The sequence below is a fragment of the Ochlerotatus camptorhynchus genome, unplaced genomic scaffold, assembly GCF_037179485.1.
Source record: "Ochlerotatus camptorhynchus isolate MF236.1 unplaced genomic scaffold, CSIRO-AGI_Acam_v1.1 ptg000361l, whole genome shotgun sequence".
In the NCBI taxonomy this organism is placed as follows: domain Eukaryota; kingdom Metazoa; phylum Arthropoda; class Insecta; order Diptera; family Culicidae; genus Ochlerotatus; species Ochlerotatus camptorhynchus.
In genome coordinates, this window is record NW_027040849.1 from 11903776 (window position 1) to 11925797 (window position 22022).

Consider the following 22022-nt stretch of genomic DNA (forward strand, 5'->3'; position numbering starts at 1 on the left):
GAAGGTCGGTTACAGAACTAACTACATAAATATACCCCAACTACACTCACCGGTACACTGATGGGTCATGATCTCAAGCAGGTGTAAGCAGCGGTATTTCCGGCCCAGGTGAAGCGATCAGCAGCAGCCTAGCCCCGAAATGTTCGGTATTTTCAGCTGAAGTCGTAGCCATCCAAATTGCTCATCCAGTACGGATTCTCACAGTGCTATCCAGGCTCTCCAGTCTGAGGCCCCAGTACATCCATCGGTATAAAGTGTGATCCGGTTTGCGCCTATCAGCACTATATAGTAGACTGATACAAAATTTGAAATTTTCGCAAACGGTTCCAAATCGGGTTCTGATAAGCCTCCGAAAGTTTAAACTCATTTGATAGGAAACTGACTTGGCACAAACCATTTGAAGTTTCTATGGAAATTACTATGGAAAACCAAAACTTTTTGTTCATTGTCTTCTAACCTTTTTACATATTGTACTGTTAACAAATTCTTTTACTATTCTTATGGTAATTTTTATCAGCTACAACTTTGCAGAAAACCGTTTTTCAGCCAAACGTCAATAAATAGTTATTAATTGTTTAAGAGATTGATAATATTATGGCAAGATTAAGCAACTGTATTGTGGGCAACACTGTATTCTGCAGTGTGACATAGTAGCCATGATTTTTGTCCTCTATTCTACGCGCCTTAAACACCAATGTTGCCTGTTGAACAGTTGATTGAGCATTATCATAAGACATCAGTGACTTGAATCATTAATAAATTTTGTTCCTTAAATTTAATCGAAAAGTAGTGTTCAACAAAGTTGTAGCTGAGAAAATTTTCAACAAGCTCAGCTATCATTTTCTAAAGTAGAGTGAACTGGTGAGTTTTGAGATAGATATGAACCGAAATTATGGTTTTTTTTCCATATTAAATCCCATAATATTACAAAGGGGGAGAGGTAGCTCATCGATTCTTCCGGTTCGCCTCCTAGCATCGTGCTATAAGGTACCAGGCGATAACCAGGGTAGTTGATCGATAGCTCGATGACGTCATTTCGTTGGCGTCTGCAATGGGAAATTCTCATAGCAGGCGTTGACGATGGGACGTTGTCGAGTTGTTGAATAGCAACTATCGTGGTAACTCACCGATTACCTGTCGATCTGCCAAATTTGGAAAGACGTCTGCATTGAATTGTCTCATATAATAATATTCCGCCCACTATATCACAAGAAATTGCGAGTAGCTGAGTGGAATGGAGATAAGTTAAGCATTGGGTACAGGACCAAGTCTCCCCTGGGTGGTGCCAAAAGATGAGCGCAATAGAATCATCAAGTTGCCATAAGACACGGAATGAGACTATTGCATGGCTGGGTAGTCAAAGTCTTCCATTCGTTAGTCATTTCAGGTGGATTAGAACAGGTTTAGGTTTAGGGTGGGCGTTGGCCAGATTTGGATTTTTCAGATGTAATCCTGGATAGGACCCTGTCATTGAACGTCGCGTGAAAGTGGAACTTAATGAAGGCCTAAGTACTTTTTCGTAGTTTTTAGTTTTCGGATTTGAAAGATCGTCGGTTACAGTGGCCTGCTTACTGAGCAGAAAAACGCGGTCCCAGGTCCTTACATATCAAAGAGATTTATGGTAAAATCGCTTGTGTATCGTGTATTTTGCGAAACTCGTTGTTGTCGTTGGTTCCGGGTTTGAATGGATACACAAATTTGAGCAACGGTATTATGTGATATGAGGGGCTCGGTGGCCTTAGAGCAACCGTTTTTGCTTACTGAGCAGAACATCATGAGTCTAATCTCAGGCCCATCCACATTCAAGATTCGTCAATCGTTTTATTTGTTAATATGACTACATGGTAATAACAGCAACTCGGTGATTAAAAAGGTGCTCGTCTGCCTAGTGGCAAACGTTTTTGTTTACTGAGCAGAAGACCGTGGGTTTAGTCCCAAGCTCCTTCGCGTTATATGATCGTTAGGACATCAATTCAGCTTACCGTTTACCAAAACGAACCCTGCTGCAAACCCAACCCTCTTATCCAACATCCCAGTGATTCCTCGTGGAAGTGCAGAGGTGTTCTCGGCTTCCATCAAAGCAAGTGTCATGTCAACACAATCCTTCCCATTCCTTTCTTGACCTGTGTTCGGGTGCGGCCGGCGCTGGTATTGCCTAATTTAAGATCACCAGTTTTTACACATTGAGGATGATTGCTAGTCCCAAGCATCGTCTATTGGTTCTCTGTGTAATTACAGCTGATCTGGCAGTAACAGAGTAGCAACCGTGGGCGGTCAATCAAGCTCAAGCTCAAGCTCAATTAAATCCCATAATATTATAAACTCCGCTGAGGGTCCACCTTATGAGGCCCTTTTTCTCTTTTTAAACGAGATGAACTAGCCAAGGAGCTAAACATCTAGCTAATAAAGTTAAATACAAAACTAATATCATGTCCAAGGATGCCAACTGGTTTTATGAAAAGTCTTCTACTAATTCGGATAAAAGGTTATAATTATAGATCACGCTTTTGTCAAAAAACTTGTTCAAATAGCCAAAACCGTCGTTACTCAACAAACCACCAATCACAACATTGTAATGCTTCGAAAGTGTGAGAGAATCAAATGCGCTGCGCTCTTCAAGCATGCAATAGTTTCCGACTAAGACTCATCTGCTCATTGCATAAACCGATCCACAAAGTGTAACCAACAACTGCTAGCATCAGAACCTGACACTCGACGCCGAAGAACGATACCAAAATGTCATCACTCCCTCCTCAACTCAACGTCGGAAATGAGAGGAGATGTTAGTGGGAAAAAATTGTGGTTGACTAAATTACCCTCTAGTTTGACATTTCGCTGACGCTCAATACTCGCATCTCAGTTTTGCAAACACAGAGCCGGGTGTCTCGCATATAGATACTGTTTCGTCCAACGGACGAATGAGCGAACGGGTGGATACAATCAGACCGTGAAATACGGAATGAGCTGGGCGAGTGGTTGTGATGTTCAGCGGAGACAATTTCGTGGTGAATTCAATTAAAATTCTTCTGCTTTATGACACCGAACTGCATTTCAACTAAGGTTGTTTTAGTTGATAAACGCTTAGGTTGGATAGTCTTCAAACCTCTTGAAAGGTGATCCAACTTAATCTCATTGGGTGCTGAAGTGGAACATCCAAAGCCCAATTCCTAAGACGAAAGATTGTTAAAGCTTCATGATGTCATTTGGAACCTCATTACACTCAAGAGTTCCAAGCCGTTTCCAGCACTCATCTATACTGTAACATACACCTGTCCACATATCACCTGTCGCCGAGTTTGAAACCAATTAGTATACATTCGAATCACTCCATTCTGATCGGTTCCCATCCGCAAGAGCCACAACGAAATGACCCGAAGCAACCCCTCCGTTCCGACACGTCAAGATTGCATTCCAACTGATGTCCCCAACCGAAAGTGACAGACAGCAGTGGTAATTCGAAACATCATCATTACGGCGCTGCGCAGATCTTCTCCTGATCTAGCAAACGGATCAATTTTTCAATTTTTCCGCCACCGCCACCCCCACCGCCAAGGCAGCATCCTCGCTCGTTCAACTTGTTAATAACATATCATTAGCCATCCTCAGCCAGGGGCGCAAGTCAACCTCTGCCCAATTGACTGCCAACTGTCGGAGATTTTTCCAACTGCCAGTCATTTGGCAGCTCGTTTTCTTCTTAGGGAGGTCCAGCGAATGGCAGACGGTAGTAAGTTGCACTTTTCCAAATCGCCAACAGCCGCGACCGCCGATCGATGTTTCCACTAATTTATCATCATGTCTACACACTGTACTGCTCTGCCCGTGTGCGACGCCCGTCGTTGGCTTCAACAGGTAGTTAGCTTACAAATTTTCGCGGTCCAGTGAATCGGTGATAAATTACTCTCTCGTAGTCAGGGGTGAAGATGCTGCTGTTACTGCTGTTGCTGGGACATTGTGACTCACGAATTGTCTGTCGATGGCGGAGGGTCTGGGTAAATTATCGTGCTTCTGGCGCTACCGTCCACAGCATCAATTGATTTCACATGCAGTTATGAGCTGCTGCTATGCAACGGCAGCATAACCTCTAATTGACAATGGATCATCAGTAGCTGGATGGATAAGTATGCGGTGAAGGATGAGCTTAGACTGCCATGAGGGGGAGCGAAGTGGATAGAAAAAAGTGTTTAACAACCGTTTGATTGCTGACACGCGAATCGAAATGGGTTGTGCAATTTTTAGCGAGGTCTTTGAGGCGGTATTCAGTGCGATGGTACAAAGGTTTTTGCACCGTTCGTGACATTGACTGGCTGGGAAGGAACCCGGACAATAGTTTGTGTGAGAATGTTTGTAGATTGAATAATTTGTACGTTTTCGTGGATTTAGAACTTTGAAACTAGCGTCCACCCGCTCTCAGTAGCTAAGTAAGAGCTCTAAAGGTTGCTGGAGATGGAGAAGATCCTGAGGGGGCTGATTAAGGGGGTTTTAAATGATCCTGAAGCTATGTTCCGGGGATTCTGGGAGTTCTTGTGGTTGTGAATGATGCAAGAGTTCTATAAGTGATGCAGCCGTAGAAATTGTGAGTGTTTTTGGAGTATCGATATTTCTTGAAATTCTCAAGATTCCTAAGATGTGGTACAGTTTCATCCTTTAGTTCTTACAGTTCTTACTGTTCCTGGAGTTCTACAGCTCATACAGTAACAGAGTACCAGACCTTTTTTAGAGTTTCCAGGAGTTCTAATGTTTCGGATGTTCAAAAAGTTCCTATCGATACTGAAGTTATTATTTTATATTTTTCAGATTTCCAAAATTTATAGCAGTCTCAAAAGCAGCTTCAAACTATATTTTGAGATTTTTTCACTTCGGTAAAAAATACTTTGAGATTTGAGGGGCAGCTGAAATGTTCCTCATGACTAAAAGTGTCATTTGTATCTTCAGATCACCATTTTAAATCGAGCCTTAATTTTGAATAGGGCCTATAGAACAATGTTAAGCTTATCTTTAGGAAACTGTTACTCAAAAATGATTGTCCAATCGGCTTGGTAACTTGGGTAATGTTGGAACTGTTTGAAAAAAAAATGTACCCTTGATAAAAAAAAAGAAATTAGAATACAAATCTAAAAATGGTTTTTCTGAAAAACGAATTTTTCGTATTTTTTTTATTTTTTTATATGTTTTAGGAGGCAATGAGTGCCACATATTGCTCTTAATTTGAAGATGGATATTCAAAACATGGTTCAATTTTTTTCCGACTTGATATATTGAAAATGAACTTAAATAAAATTTGGTAAAATCACACCGTTTTCGAAAGGTAGCAAATTAAAAGTAGATTTTTTGTATAGTAATACGTCTGTGTTTTCTATATGGGGGTAAACTTTGTGAAAACCAAAAATTGAACATGTAACGAAATTATGAAAGATTTTGAATGTTAATAACTCAGCTGCCCCTGGACCAATTTCAGTCATTTTATCATCAATCGATCAAAAATATTTATACGCATCGATAGTATTGACTGTTGATTATCAAATTAGAAACTATTGAAAAAGTGGTAAATGTCAGGCATAACCAAAAGCGACGAAATAACTAACATATCCACCAATTACGTACAGTCATCAGAGAATCGTTTCTAGACGAAACATGTCGATGTAGCATTGCTGCTTCCCCAACACTGTCATCAGAGAGTCGTTAAGAAACGAAAAAGTCGAAGTGGCATTCACCTTCGATCATACAAAATGCTCTCCATAGTTGAAATCTGATAACCAAACTTTTCGTTTCATTAATAACTTGACTTCATTGATACGTTTGTTGTTCTGAATGATAGAAGAACATAGCAGAAGTAGTGCGAAAAAGGTTAGTGAAGCCATGGTCATCAAAAGAGAAAATCGATGAAGAGAACACCCCTCTGCCCCTTAAATCAGTCGCTGCCATAGCAATGAAAACTAGCATCGCACCGCTTTTGGTTTTTGGGTTACACTTACTGGTTGCAATTTTGCTGTTCAACATTTTCGAAGGACCACCAAAAACATGAAATTAAACTATTTTGTAGGGTTGCCTAAAAGTCCAATTATTCGATTAACGATTAATCGTAAAGATTTTTCCAGCTATTCGATTGAATATTTATCAAATTTTCTATTATTTAAGCGCGTAACCGAAATCCCTTCTTATTATCTAGCGCAGCAGAGAAAATAAATAAAAGTACTTATTTATCTGAACAGGCATGAAGAAGAACCATGACGTAAAACAGGATCATAAATTCGCAGAAAAAAGTGTTAAGCGTCTTTCTGCTAAAGGCTAAGATTTTCCAACTTGTTGAGATAGGGAGTTTATCGGGAAAAACTAAAAAGGAGAGGAGCTGTAGCTGGGTGGACAGTGATATTCTGCGGCCTTCCAACCTGTCGCAGACAAAAGTTCAACCCCTGTCCAGCAGCAGACGGGCCGAGACTCCATCGGCCCTTTTCAGGGTCACCAAGATTTTCTCAAAAAAGTTAATTTCTGAACCTTGCCTAACTAAAATTCATATCAAAAGGTTCTTTTCAGGGCAATCATAGTCATACTATACTAAAGAGTATGAACGGAGAGAATCCCGCTCAAATTCCTATTCCTACACAAAACACAAGCTCCTGCTGCAGTTAACAATAACATTTATTATATAAGACCACGTAGTCCTATGTTGGTAGTTTTTGGCCATTTTCGAATGTATTTCGCGGTTACATACATTGGGTTGAACTGACATCTCTGAAATGTTATGAGTTAGCAAAATGTTATCGAAGTTCTTTGTTATTGTAAATGTAGTGTTCTATCAAGGGGCCTCCCTTAGCTCAGTCGGTAAAGGCGCAGCTACAAAGCAAGACCATGCTGGAGGAGGTGGCTGGGTTCAATTCCCGGTCCGGTCTAGGAATTTTTCGGGATGGAAAATTTCTCGACTTCCCTGGGTATAGAAGTATGATTGGACTTGTCACACAATTATTCCAATGCAAAAATGGTACAGGTATCGAAAGCTCCCAATTAATAACTGTGGAAGTGCATCTAGAACACCAAGTTGAGAGCACGCAATAAGCTAATATGCGATATACAATAAGCTTAAAATGCGAAGAAAAAGAAGAAGAGTGTTCTATCAATGTATCAAATCAAAAACAAGTTTGAACTAAGTTTTGGAATTTTCTCCAAAAACATAATATTTTTCAAATAACAGTTTTGTCCATTATTTCTCCACATTGAACTTTTATGCAATTGGTGGTATTCATTGTCTTCTAAAACATATAAAAAAATAAAAATCATAAAAATCCGTTATTGAGAAAAACGATTTTTAAGCTTTTTTTAAATTAAAAGAAAACAGTAGTTTTTTTTTAGAGTGCATTTGTTTTTCAAATAGTTCCAGATGTTCCCTGCAACATTTCCCACAACAACGTTACAACATTGAAGATAAGCTTGACATTTTTCTGTACATCCTTTTCAAAATACAGGCTTTTTAAATCGAGCCTGTATTTTGAAAAGGATGTACAGAAAAATGTCAAGCTTATCTTCAATGTTGTAACGTTGTTGTGGGAAATGTTGCAGGGAACATCTGGAACTATTTGAAAAACAAATGCACTCTAAAAAAAAACTACTGTTTTCTTTTAATTTAAAAAAAGCTTAAAAATCGTTTTTCTCAATAACGGATTTTTATGATTTTTATTTTTTTATATGTTTTAGAAGACAATGAATACCACCAATTGCATAAAAGTTCAATGTGGAGAAATAATGGTGATCTGAGGATGCAAAATGGCATTTTTGGTCATGAAACTTTTCAAAGGATAGTTATTGAATTTGTGAATTCGTCTGCAATCGCTCGTATACTTTTCTTATTGTTAAGTATTGATTGAGTAAACGAGAATTCAGAAATTGCCAGAGAATCTCAGGTTTTTTTTTCAGGCTAAATGAATTTCCTTGAGGATTTCTGGTTTTCCCGGATTTTCAGGTAGTAGGCACCCTGTTCAAAGTTTATGGTGCATGTCATCGTTTTAATGGATAGAGAAACCATTTTTCCGATTTTAGGGATGTTTGATGATATGAAAGTTCACAATGTTCCGACATATATTTTTCGCAGAATTTCTAAGGGTTGCTGGAGTTCGCAAAAATCCTAGATTTCTGAGATTTCTCGCAGAATTTTTGAAAACTTTCGAAACATCGACATTTTAGGAACATTCAGAAGTCTTAACGTTTTTGAGTGGCTAATTTCGGGAAGTTCTATAGTTCTTTGCATGAGTTTCTGAAAGTTAGAGTATGAGAAGTTGTTGAAGTTACCAAAGGTTAAAAGGTTCGTAAGGGTCTAGGAGCACTTACGGTTCTTAATTTTCCGTGATTCGGTTCCTGGCCACTGCGGAATGGAAGGAAATGAAAAAGCCGATACGTTAACCAGGCTAGGATCATCTCAACAATTCATAGGACCAGAACCATTATGTGGAGTCTCTGCTTGTTCTCTTAAAATGGAGATTAAGAAATGGGAAAAAATGAAACTGGAGACCATTGCTAGCCAGTCGAAACAGTACATAATTCCGAACATTTCAATGACTAGCAGAATTCTTGAATTATCAATGAATGATCTCAGTGTCTATACTGGTTTGATTGTAGGCCATTGTCCATGTAAATATCACTTGAAGTTAACAGGAAAACTTCAATAGGATATGTGTCGATTCTGTGGCATAGAAAAGAAAGACTCTGATCACCAGCTATGCTCGTGTACTACAATCTTCAATAAATGGCGTATTTTCCTGGATAAGGGGCCGCCATAACCCTTCGATATTTGAAATGCAGATCCCAGTTAAGTACCCAACAAACAATTTTAGTTGCAGACTAGCTTATACAGGCAAAAATTAGCTGTATAAGCCAATTTTTGGTTGTATAAGCTAATCTGCAGCTAAAATTGTTAGTTGGGTAGTACATTTCATTCGAAATATAATACCTGGCTGGGAAAATGCTTTTGGCCAGTATATGTCGGTCTCTTCACAAAATAGTGATACAACATACTCATAAAGCCAAATAAAAACGGGGAATACATCACAATAGATCAATGTAATGGTAGCAGTGATGAATATACCCATACCACATAACATATGTGGAACTTCATGCGTAATAACTGACTAAAAGTGGACCCCTTTTTATGTGTTGCCTCAGTGGTATAACTGGTATAGTTGGCCATCGATCGTCAAAACTAAATTTTCATGATATCGACACTTAGCGTTCACAAGGACCAATGTCGAAAACTCAAACAATGGCTTCTTCCGTAAATTTCTATCGAATATGGGGACTCTCCCTCTACATAATCATCATGGTGGTTTACTTTAGTGGTTTTCTATTCTCGAGAAATTCGCGGAAAAAGTCATTGTTTACGTTTGCGACATTGACTCTTATGAAATGCAATGGTTGCATACTCTTTGACAATCTGTGCATGAAATCTAGCGAACTTTGTCTTGTCTCTTCACTCCGCCGTGGTATCAGTGAGGCACCGTCTCTTCACGCAAAGCTTGATAGGATCTCATGAGATTTTCATACGAGTGAAAGGGAAAGGATATTTCCACAATGTTTCATGCACAGACAGACGTTTGCTGAAGGGGATTTACTATAGGAGTAAAGAGTTACAGGGTGGCCGAAAAGGCCATTTGCAAGTTTCAAGGTAATGCGGCCATTCTTTTCTCGAATAGCTCTACAATGGGGCTGATCGAAGGATTTTAAACTAGTATTTTCAAATCTGTTAGAAGCCAATCAAGAGCGTTAGTAACCAATAATATTGTTCTCTGTGCTTTTAGTAAGTCCACTTATGAATGTTATGATTTCAGCACGAACTATTCTGTTGATGGATATTAACGCAAATAAAATAATGAAATTTTATTTCAAATTTGATTTAAGCCCTAGGGTCAAAAACTGTACCACTAGTGCCAAAACTGGTACACTTACCCTACGTAAAATAGAGCTAAACGATTACTTTCGTTTTAAATAGTGCTTATGTTGAAAAAATAGCTTTTCCTGGTAACTTTGAGTCAGCTAGCTGGGATTCCCAGCCTGTGACCTTTAGGGGTGGAAAAAAGTTTTTAAGGATCCTGTTTAGCCACTCCTTTGCCTTTCCACGTTTTTTAGTACAAAGTAATTGGAGTAGATCTTTTGTTGGGATTTGAGCAAAAAAATTCAATTGGCCGCAGTTATCTTATCTCATCTTTCTTTATTAAAGAGACTTTCAGCCGTCGGTCATCTCTGCGACTTGGCCAAATTGAGAAACATCTGGAGGGTTGAATCATTGGGTATTACAGGTATCGATGCGTTCGATTTTGCGAAATTCTTGGAACGATGGTATCTCAAAACACTGCATATTTTCCGCCTTAACTGGACCTCCTGTTGCAAAATTTTGCTGCTTAGCTCTGGACTTCAAAATGTGTGTTTTAAACTCCTAATTTGCGCGGTCGTATTTTTCCTCCTACGAATCCAAATGAAATCAAAGGTTGATGCAATTGGTTCCAAACAATTTGTAAAAGTTTAACGAATACACGGTACATACATTCTTCTTTTTTCAAAAATAAAATTGAAAAAAAAATCACCTGCAGAAATTTAGAATTAGAAGAATTAAACAAGTATTCGCGAGGAGTTTCCCCACTTTTCTGCCATAACTACAGAAAAACAATACGTATCACTTTCAAATGGAAAAAAATGTCTACTTTTTTAAATGCAAACATTAATATATTTTTTGCTGTGTGAAGCAAGGTGATGAATTTGTTAAATCCAGCTTTATAGTTATATATAAAGGACTTAACTATATAAAGATAAACAAAGACATAAGTTCAGAAGTGCTAAGAAGTCATAGAATTATAAACCACTCTATTATTATTTTAATAGAATTGACTACCCCTTGATTTATTTCTCATTTTACAGCTGACCAATTTGACAGATCGATGTCTTTCTATACCACTTGAAATCACTGAAATTGGGTTGATTTTGGGTGACCGAGTCCACATATGTTATGTGCCCATACCTAACACGAACAGAAACGAAACAGGAACTTCTTGAATTTCTAATCATTGCTGGAAATTGAAATATTCCTGGAAGAAGGAACATTGTTGCCACTTTAGGAAACACCCATATAACCAGATTACCAGAGAATTCAGGCATTAAAAAAATCTGGAGATAGAGAAGATCTTGATGTTCTGCTGTTAGTGTGGAAGTATTCCCTGTTTTACTCGATTTCATTTCATAAATTTTAGAGTCGTTTTATGGATTCCAGAAATATTTGGGTTTTCTTAAATCACTTCAATATTCCGGGAGTTCTACAGTTCTTTTGTGCGAAATTTAATTGAATTGCTCTCATGGATGCTGGATATCGTGTTTCTGGAGTTCTTAGAGGGGCTGGATGATTTAGAACAGCAAATTACAGCATAACGTCGCAACCCACCATTATATTGTAAGTGCAAAATGGCAAAATAAAATCTCCTAAATGGATTTAAAAAATAAATATAAAATGGCTTGAAAATGCCAACATCGTGATTGTATGAAACCCTAAAAACAGAATGACATAGAAATGACTTAGGTACTTAAAAATTGCCCAACATTGTCAAATAAGTCAACATAGCTAATAACAACTAAGCTGCGCTCTAATACCATTTCAGTCCAATAACGGCCTTAAATATTCGACAATGGTCTGAAAACCCTTAAAGAGTCATTGGAACGCATAAAGTAGCATTTCATACGACAAAGTCGAACTAAAGGTAATTAGAAAAGCACCCAAAAAACGATGAAATGGTAGGAAAAAAAATAAACTACTAGTCAAAACATGTTTTCAAATGAAAAAAAAAAAACAGTCTCAAATCGCTGAAATGGTTTTGGAAAACGTCCTGAAAACATAAAAAAAAATATTGGAAACGCAGACGCTACCTTTTCTTTTTTTTTTCCTTTGGTTTGTTTTTTTCCGTCGATCTTGTTTTCCGTGATGAGCACCAATGCTACCGACGTGCCAGGAAGGCAGCTCCCACACCTGGACCCTACCTATCGACCCATCAACTCATGAACCGGGGACCAACGGCTTTACTTCCCATCCGAAGGAAGGCGTGATCAGAGATGTTATGCCTCAGAACATCCCGGCGGCGCCGACTGGGATTGAACCCAGGCCTTCTGGGGTGAGAGGTAATCACGCTTACCACTACACCACCGGTGCCGTTAGAAGCTACCTTTGAATACAAATATTTTAAACGCTTCGGCATCTCTTAAAGGTTTGAAACCGACAACTCAGCTAAAAATCTGAAGTCGTCAAAATCGCAAAAAATACTAATAATTCAATACCCAACAAACAATTTGAGCTTGTTAAGAGCTGAATGTGCAATGTTTTAGCTGAAGAAGCACATTTTGGCATGAACAGCTCTTATTCAGCTTTCCTTGTTTGTTGGGTATGGCCTAAACTTTCAAAACTGGCTATAAAATACCAAAATGGCCTTGACATCGCAAACAAATTAGTACGTAGCTTCCGCGGTAGATTTTACACTCATTATGGGTTCGCATGGATTCTTCTGATTCCCTCGGAAGTATTTCCTGGCCTTCCAAAAAACAAAATTATGCCTTTCCTTAAAAAATTCTTCCGACTTATTCTGGAACATTATAAACATGAAATTGTTTACTCCTTTAAAAAATTCTTAAAGACTGTTTCCCGAAAAGTTGGAATAGATTCCCAGGAATTGGAAATCGTGCATTTTGGTTAATTTCTCGGAATGTTCCGGGTAGGAAATACTGATCTTGATAATAACTTTAATAACGAAATTATTCACTGTATCACGGCTCCGTATAGTTCTTTTGGACATTTGAGCCTTAACATAGATTAATTGAAATAAAAAGTATAAACATTTTCCAAAGCTACTGGGAGTTTGAACGTCGTTCGGTATCTTGGAATCAGTAGTCATGTAAGAAGTTTTCAGAGTTGCTGAAATTCTTGAATTTTTAGAAGTTTATAGAATACGAGGAGATTAGAAGTCACTTAAGTTTCGAAAGCTCCCGCAGTTGTTTTTTCTTAATTTCCGTACTGAGTACCAATTGCTAACGACGCCAGGGAGGCACCTCCCACACCTGGACCCCTCCTATCGACCTATCACCTCACAAACTTCCCTACTACCTCCCAGAAGGAAGACGTGATTAGAGATTTCACGTCTCACAAAATCTCACATGGAGCCGACTGGAATTGAACCCAGGCCCTTTGAGGTGAGAGGTGATCATGCGTACCACCACACCACTGGTGCCACTGCTCCCGCAGTGCCAGGAGATTCAAGAGTATCAGAAGTTTTCAATCCATCTGAAGCCCTAGTAACGTTCAATGTTTCAAAGATCCTGAAATAAGATCCAAAAACTTCATAGAGTTTCAAGAGGATGCTCCGAGACTCTACAAATTAAAAAAAGGTTCAAGAAAAATACATCATAGCTCTTTTAGTCGTGGTTCAAACAGATCTCTTAGTCGACTTCGGCATTTTTCGCAATTCCAATAGTTTTCCGGGACTTATAATATTCCCGTAGTATTGGATTTCCTAAAGTTACTGATGGTTTTGAAGAGCATGAAATTTTTGAGTTCTTTGTTGTTGTTGTTTTTGCTGAACTAACAAACAAACGATTCGAAAATCTTCGGACTACTGATAGCGAGAAATAGAAAAAATGTTTCTTAATCAAAGTTACTTGAAATCATCTCAACTACAATTTTACTGAAGAACATGTATTATTACTTTCAAACATGAAAGGTTAGTTTTTCTAAAACAATAATTTCAGGACCAGCCTTATTTTTTAAACGATCAAACGAATTTATGCTGAAGTTGATACTACACCTTTAAAACTTAAGATAAATTCACTAGGACTTTTGTATTGCTGAATTGCCATTCTGGACCACTGCAAAGTGGTCCAGAATGCAGATTTATCTGGAAGGAAATGTTTTGAGCCTGAAATTGAAACTATAGACTAAAAATCTCTTCTCAAAAGTTGTTCTTTATAGCTAGGCCCTCATTTTTATGACAATGAATTCTAGGGTGGTTCTTATTGTCATTGAAGTCAAAAATCTAGCTTTCTTGTTTGAAAAATTAAGTTATACATTCTTCGGCAAAGTTTTTTTTTCTCTATTTAGGAGATTTGTAGCCGCAGGCTGGTTCATCTCCGGAGGTTCAGCAAAGTTATAGCTGACTTTGTTTTCGGAGTTGACTTAGGCTGTTCCTGAAAAAATAGTTTTTTAGCACTAACTTTTTTATTTCAAATTTCTCATGAAAGTCATCTTGTAGAGACTTTTAAAGCTCTTTAAGACAAATGTTCATAGCAAAAGCTGTTGCCTGTATATCTTCTAATAAAAAAGATATTGCCAATTATAGTATTAAATATGAATAAATTCAAATTGATTTTATACGAGTTTAAAAATATCATACCTCTACTTTTCATATAATTGAGAATAAAATACGCCTTAAATTTTTTTTTTGCCCCAACCAGAGATATTAACATTAGACAAGGGCATATTTTTGGCAGAAAAACTTCAATAACTCTTGATTGGCGAAAGATATCGAAAAGCTCTGTGCAGCGCCTTTTAAAGATCTAAAAGTTATTCGAAGACACCTTTGCTGAGAAATTTGAAATGAGAAAACTAGAGCAAAACAACTGTTTTTGTTTTTAGAAGCACCCTTACTGTATTGAAGAAAATAGCTCTAAATCGATCAATTCATGAGATAATACACTTTTCAATTTCAGGCTCAAAACTCACCCTTCCAGCTAAATATGCATTATGGACCACTGTGAACTGCCCAAATAACATTGCAAGCTTTATAGAGGTTTTATAGCATTCTACAAGTCTTAATCATGGTCTACAGCACCCTCATAAACCCAAAATTGTTATTTGGGTGTGCAATGAACAGTGAGCCAGAAAAGAAATCTAGCAGGAAAAATTAATAACGCTCTGAGATTTCATCCAATTGAGTAGATGTCATCTGAGAAGTTTCTTGGATTAGTTAGAACTACAATTTGGTGGATAAAAATAGTTTAAGTTTTGGCCACAAAGATGGCGCAGCGATACAAACTTTATTATATCGCAAGATAGAGGTTTCCTGTCTACCTTACACATAAAAGCTTTACATCTTCAAACATCTGAGATATATGTAGTTTAATAAAATTTACCTGAAATTCACGTTTTTAGTATTATGTTTAGAATAATTTTTGAAAAGGATACTAGGAGAAATGTTGGCCTCGGCAATACCTTAACCTATTATCGTCAGGGGGGTAAACAACATCCTTTAGAGCTCAATTTTGGCATGTGAATACTTTGTGTTCCACAGCATCTATTAGCTAAATTTGAGTGCTCTAGGACTTTGTTTACCCCCTGACGACAATAGGTTACGGTATTTCCGTAGCCAACATTTCCCCTATTATAATTTTTCCTCAATCGGTACTGATTGATTCAAACTTTTTTGGATCAATGCTGTTATTTTTGGAGGTCTGAATAATATATATAACATGAAATTTGAAGACAAAATCATAATTTTCTGAATGAATTTGCTAAATACTGCGTAAGTGAGCGTCAATCAACTTATTCAAAATGCACATCAAATAAACTATAATACCTTAAAATGTCTCAGAGATACATTTGAGATACTTGAATTTAAATCATTCAATATATTCAGTTGTATAAGGTAATTTGATTTACAATTAATTAAAATCTTCATTTCCTTCGCTCCTACGCACAACGGTTCAAAACTCCAAGGAAACGTGATAAACATATAAATATGCTGACAGACGAGTTAGTTTTTATTGGATCTACCAAACACATGGGCCGATTTTGAGCCAACCAACACACCCAAGTAACAGTTGTTTTTGTTTTATGAGGGTGCTGTAGACCCTGATTTAAACGTTTCGAATGCTTTAAAACCTTGATAAAAGTAGCAATGTTACTCGGGGACTCACACATACTAACTGATTACAGGAAAATCTCTTCATAATCGGTAAAATTAAGTCTTGCAATTTGAAATGTACATCTAATGCAGTGTAATGACGTGATAGATATGCGATTGTATCGATGTTCGTTTCATTATTTGTGACCACTGTGCGACTTATTGGTTCAAGAGTTTAACTTTTTTTAAGAGTTCATTTGAGTCGAGAATGCAAGTACTACTCAATCCTGTTCTTTCAAGAAAATATTGAAAATATTCCATTCTTTAATATGAAAATTTTTCAAAAAAATCATCGCAAAATTTGAAGGGTTTGAAATTTTATTTAGATTGATTGAAATATTCCAGCTTCAATTCCAATGCTGATATCGTTTCTTTCTTTTTAACATCAACGAATTTCATTCTTACACGTCTATGGAGCTGGCAGCTCTCTCTAAGATTTCGATGAAACTTCCTGGGTGCAAGGACTTAGTCCACTTAAGCAATTCTTCAAAGTTTTTTTCCTCGAAAAATTAGCTACATTAGCTGTGTCCAAGTCACTTAAATTTAATATGTGTTGTTATTATACAGCTTATTTGCAGTTCTCACTTCAATGTTGTCAAGTTCACATAAACATAGTCCTGCGGCTTTATGATGCTCGTTTATATTTAATTTCCAAAATATTTTGAGCCATTTACAGTATATTTTTATGTGTCAGATGCATCCCATCTTTTTACTTTGAATATTCATCACATGTCATTGAAAGCGGAGCTTTCCACGCTGAAATTCATTTACCGAGCTCATAACAAGAACAGCGTAAATTTAACATGAACAGCTTACTCATGTTTGATAAAGAAATACAATAAATTAAAACATTACACAGCATGTGTCGATGACCATTCACAGAATCAATTATCCAAATATCAAATCGTTTCGTTCACTGATTTCACGGTAACTCCTCTTTAAGACATCATCCACAAGTCATATCTTGGCACTACTCACCAAAAACTTCATCATTTTGCTAGTTTTCGTCGTTTTCAAGTTTCTTTTGCAATCTCTGGAATCTCACTCAAACTTCACTCGGTTTTCTTCAATCAGTCCTACAGGTTCGAAATAATCTGCAAAGTCCAAAAACAAAAGAAATCACTTTGAGTTTGAATCGTTCGCACAAACACCACACTCAGATTCGGGATACCACCACCAGGATTGAGCAGTCACCTAGAACAATTGCTGCTTCGCTTTCAGAACACCGAATTGAACTGTCTCACTATGATCGAGCGAGCTTGCCTTTTATTAACTGTAAATTGAAGCCCCATGTGCAGCAGATCTATTTTCCCCGAAGAGCACAGCAGCATCGACCGAGGATCGTCTTCTTCGTTTGTTCGAGTTACTCTCAAATCTCCGGGGGAGAACGGCAACAGCAAAAAAAAATTGCCACTCAGTTTTACGCTCAACTGTTTTTGCTGCATCCAAATTCATAGAATAAAGGACTTATTTAGATCTCTTGTTGTTATGTACAGCAATTATTGTTGTTATGCTACGCCGAACGGCGTGTGAGTCGACCACCCGTCAGCTCGACAGCACGTGAAAGGTAAGCTCTTGAAGGAGAGCTTCTCTGAGCTTGGAATGGAGTTAGGGGGTGGCAATTCTCACTGAGAAGCGAGAGCTTTGCGAAGATGGAACTAGCTCACCACCAACCGACCGGTTCGTGGAAATTTTCTCTGAGAGTGATCGTCCGCCTACAGACAGAGAAGGAGAGGAAGATGCTCACGCGTGCGAATTTGATTCTTGGAAAAGCACCCGAGGAGGCTTGGTGGTAGAATATTTCATGCAAGCTGCGCTGACGTCACTGTCACTGTTATTGAGGCTTGGCGGATTTGAACTTGACTCGGAACGGAGTTTGTCACTGGGTATCGGTGCATATGTTTGATCTTGAAGGAAGGTGTGGAAAATGCATGATTGATTGATTGAAGGAGATGAAGACCGATCTTATGGCTGGGGAAAACGACAGTTGAAGTGGAATGCTGTGCCATTGTGGTATGATGTAATGGTTTGTTTGAGCTGGTATAAATGTGAATATGATTTTTTGTAGTATTGTACCGAACGAACAGGATGTGTTTTGTGAAAATTAAACAAGAAACAAGAAACAATTTACAAGAAACAAGAAAAAAAAGAAACATAAGACATAGTTTAATGTATTGGAAAAATATATGGCTTTCTAGAACGCTTCATTTTTGTTGCAATGCATGTAAGTTTAATACTGATTGTGTTCTGTGTGTTTATAAATAGATCCTGTATTTTTTTTTTAAATATTTGTTGGAATTGAGACTGATCAAATAGAATCTTAACCTTCTATTTTTCAATCCCGTTTTTTGACGGGGTGCATTTAAAGAGCATGGTCAAAAATAATCGAATGTTCCAACAAATGTTATATGAATGGTTAGAAAGATAAACTTTTAATTTACCACTTACATGATTGACTTTTTTCATTTGACTTGTTTTTAAGTCGATCTTGTTGTCCATACTGAGTACCAACGCCAGGCAGGCAGCTCCCACACCTGGACCTTAACGATCGACCCATCAACTCATGGGCTGAGGACCAATGGCTTTACTTCCCTTCCAAAGGAAAGCGTGATTAGAGATTTTATGAACCACAAAATCCCGACGGTGCCGACTGGGATTGAACCCAGGCCCTTTGGAGGGATAGGCAGTCACGCTTACCACTACTTCACCGACGTTGCTAAATGGTAAACAAACCATTCTATATAGTATCGTATATATAATGTTGTGTAGTGAAATGATAAGGAAGTTATTTAAGCAACCCACACAAAATATACATAATCAAAAAAAAAAGATATCAACGAAAAATTTCACGGTGGAGGAAAACCGCATGGCAAATCAAGACAAGCGATGTCAGGGTAATGCATTTTTTTCTAATAATTACTTTTTTCAATTTTTCATTTTGATGGAACTTTTATGATTTTTTAAGAATTCTCAATCTTTTAAAATCTTTAATTCATGAACCAAGAAAGTATCGATGATCCAAGTAAAAGATAAGAAATTTTCACACGAGACAAAAGATATTGAGAAAAAAAAATCATCATTTGGAAAAAGGTTTTCCCTCATTTTATTTGCAATTTTCCTAAGCCGTGGAAACTGTCATGGAATACATTTTTTTTTTAGTTTATATTTGTTATGCATTGCTGCGATGATTTATTATCATTTCACAAAACAAAATTCTAGAATACTTGGTTTATGAATTATGGATTTTCAAAGTATGAGAATTTCAGAAAAAAAAAATAGAGAAGTTTAACCAACATTTTTGGGTTTGTTCGTGTTTTAGTTATAATTTTAAACCAGTAATAGATACCACTCTGAACTTTTCACCTGTGAATGAAAAAAAGTATTGAAGAATGACAAACATCATTTAAAAAAATTTAAAATATCTCACAATGGACAGTGGTCCAGAATGCAGATTTAGGTGGAAGGATATGTTTTTTGTCTGAAATTGAAACTTTAGACTAAAAATTTTTTCAACAAAGTTGTTCCTTATAGTTAGGCCCTCATTTTTATGACAATGAGTTCTGGGGTGGTTCTTTTTATCATTAAAATAAAAATCTAACTTTTTTGTTTGAGGAAAGAAAGGTATACATGTTTCGGTAAAGTTATAGCTGAGCTAATTTCAAGCAACTTTCTACAAAAAGAACTTTTTTGTATCTTTTAAATTGACCGATTAAGAGCTATTTTCTTCAATTGAACAGTTGTTTTCTTATTTCAAATGTATCAGCAAAGGTGGAATAACCTTTAGATCTTTAGAAGGCGCAAATTTTTGCTGCACAAAGCTTGTTGATAGCTTTCGCCGATCAAGAGTTATTGATGTTCTACTAAAAATATGCCCTTTTCCAATGTTAATATCTCTCATTGGGGAAAACAAACAAATAGTTTTTTTTGCGGTGTTTGAAAAGGTGCATGTTATTCTCAAGAAATTGAAAAAATAGAGATATGCTATTTTTTAAACTCGTTTAAAATCAATCTGAATTTATTCATATTTTTACTATAATTGGGTATTTTTATTAAGAGAGATACAGGCATCAATTTTTGCTACAAAACATTCGTCTTAAAGAGTTGCAAAAGTCTCTAGAAGATGATTTTCATGAGAAATAAAAAAGTTATCGGGAAAAAATGGTATTCATAGTCACTCTAATGACAAATTTAAAAAAAATGTATGATGAGTCTAAGATTTCAATTTCAGGCTCCAATCATATCCTTCCACCTAAATCTGCATTCTGAACCACTGTGCAATGGTTTTTCCTGATTTTCCTGGCGAATTTCCGGCACCGAGAAAAGGTTTGTGCAAACATTTTTTTTAGTTTATATTGTGAATGGATAATTTAGATAAATTTCTTATCATTTCACTAGATAGCGTTCTTTCTACGATACTTGTTTCATGAGTAATGTCTGGAAAAATCCATTAGCTTCAACTAAAACTGCGACGACGCAAATTTTTGAGGAAAATCGAGGAAAATTTTCCTCACTCACTTTCTACCATTTTGAGATGAATTTGATTAAATGGTGAGTTAGTTTAATCGGTAGGGAATGACGATCTAACGATGTGACAACCGCCACAGTAGTAAATGGTAGTAGTAAAATTACGTTTTTTGTTGATTATGATTGTAGATTGATTTCACATTTCAATTGAATAGCCTACCTGGCTCTTCATCTTTGTTTCATTGCTTATTCTAATTTGATATTTGCTGATTAACAACTAGTTTACAGAATACCCCTTGGGGTGTGTTTTGTTTTAATTGAAAAAATGTGATAACCTACCTAACTATGAATATATCTAACCAGCGCTGGGGAACGGGAAGTGGCCATCACTCTAAGGAGGAACATATACTGTTTGCTGCTGCCGAGCTTCCAGCTGAAGATGATCGACGCCGTAGGAGTGGAAGTTTCTACTCCTGTTGGCCCCATCTCCATCGTTGCGGCTTACTGCTGCTGACGGGTTGGTAGTAGACCTGCGAGGAGATATTGTTAAGCTAACACGATGGCGGGAAAACTTCACCATCGATGGTAACCTGAACGACAAACGTCAAGTTTGGGGCAACAGTCGACGCAACCAAAATGGCTCCACCGTACAATGACCTGCAGGAAGTGCAGTACAACATCTTGAGTCCGGACACTCCCACCCGGTTGAGTAGGTCAGGTGCCTACGCCACCATCGACATCTACATCAGCAACTCGGCCAACAAGTGTTCATAGATGAAGCGATTTCCCGGGCCAGGGAGCAACATGTGTCAGTATTCAGACGGGTAAGTAATACTCTGAATCAAACTATTAAATTTATTGGTCACTGGTGCCATACAGTTTCTGTTACTTTTTTCATGGATCTCGAACTGCAAAAAAACCTATTAAACATCATTAAAAAAATAGTTTGTTTGATAATTTTTATTCAACAGATGCATTCACTTGGGAATCCATCACTTCGCAAGTTGAAAGTATTTTGAGATTGACTGTTAATTTCAATTCTTGCAATACTTGTGGATGATAAATGTAGATCGTTCTCAATCTCTCACTTTATCACTACACACTACAAATATATTTTTGACAGATCCTTGGTCAGTAAATCAAGCGTCTTAAAGATCAGTAGTGCAGCAATCCCATATACCTTATGGGGTTTACACTGTTTTACAAGGTTTTCCAGTCATGGGAGAGGACTGTAAAAGCACAGTGAAAAAGTTCACTACCACATCGAGTAAATGAAAAAAGTTAGAGGCAAATGAATGTAAATGAATGTATGAAATGAACGCAAGTGATTTTCCATGCCTGTCTGTAGACTTGCAAAATTGTACCGGAAAGTGCAGTTCGTTGCGATAATCGTCTATTTGGAGCATATTTCGTGTTGTGAATACAGTGAAAAAGTTATCTAATCGGACATCTTGTAGTGTTTACTGTTGTGTTATTGTCGATATCTGATGCTCTGCCGAATTAGAGCATCTCCACAGCTGTTTCTTAATTAGTTTTGGAACCTGAGTCAGCATGACTTCCGCCTGTGACCAATGCGCTAAACCAGTTAAAGGCGATGAAGAATCCGTCTCCTGCATGGCTTTTTGCGACATAATGATTCACCTCAAATGCGGT

General features: G+C 37.3%; 1 protein-coding gene across 3 annotated transcripts in view; it reads right to left on the reverse strand.

Moving 5' to 3' along the window:
• Positions 1-17182, reverse strand: part of LOC135709526 (pro-resilin-like) — a 44523-nt gene extending 27341 nt beyond the window's left edge. Inside the window, exons 1-2 of one of the 3 annotated variants that reach the window (XM_065231926.1) lie at positions 17100-17182; positions 16884-16999 (exon numbers count right to left, since the gene is read on the reverse strand). In XM_065231926.1, the coding sequence (XP_065087998.1) occupies positions 16884-16898 (15 nt within the window). In that variant the 5' untranslated portion in view covers positions 16899-16999; positions 17100-17182. Of the gene's footprint in view, positions 1-16883 lie in introns of all 3 variants that reach the window. The other 2 variants (XM_065231928.1, XM_065231925.1) reach the window with 2 other exon arrangements.
• Positions 17183-22022: the final 4840 nt, after the last annotated feature.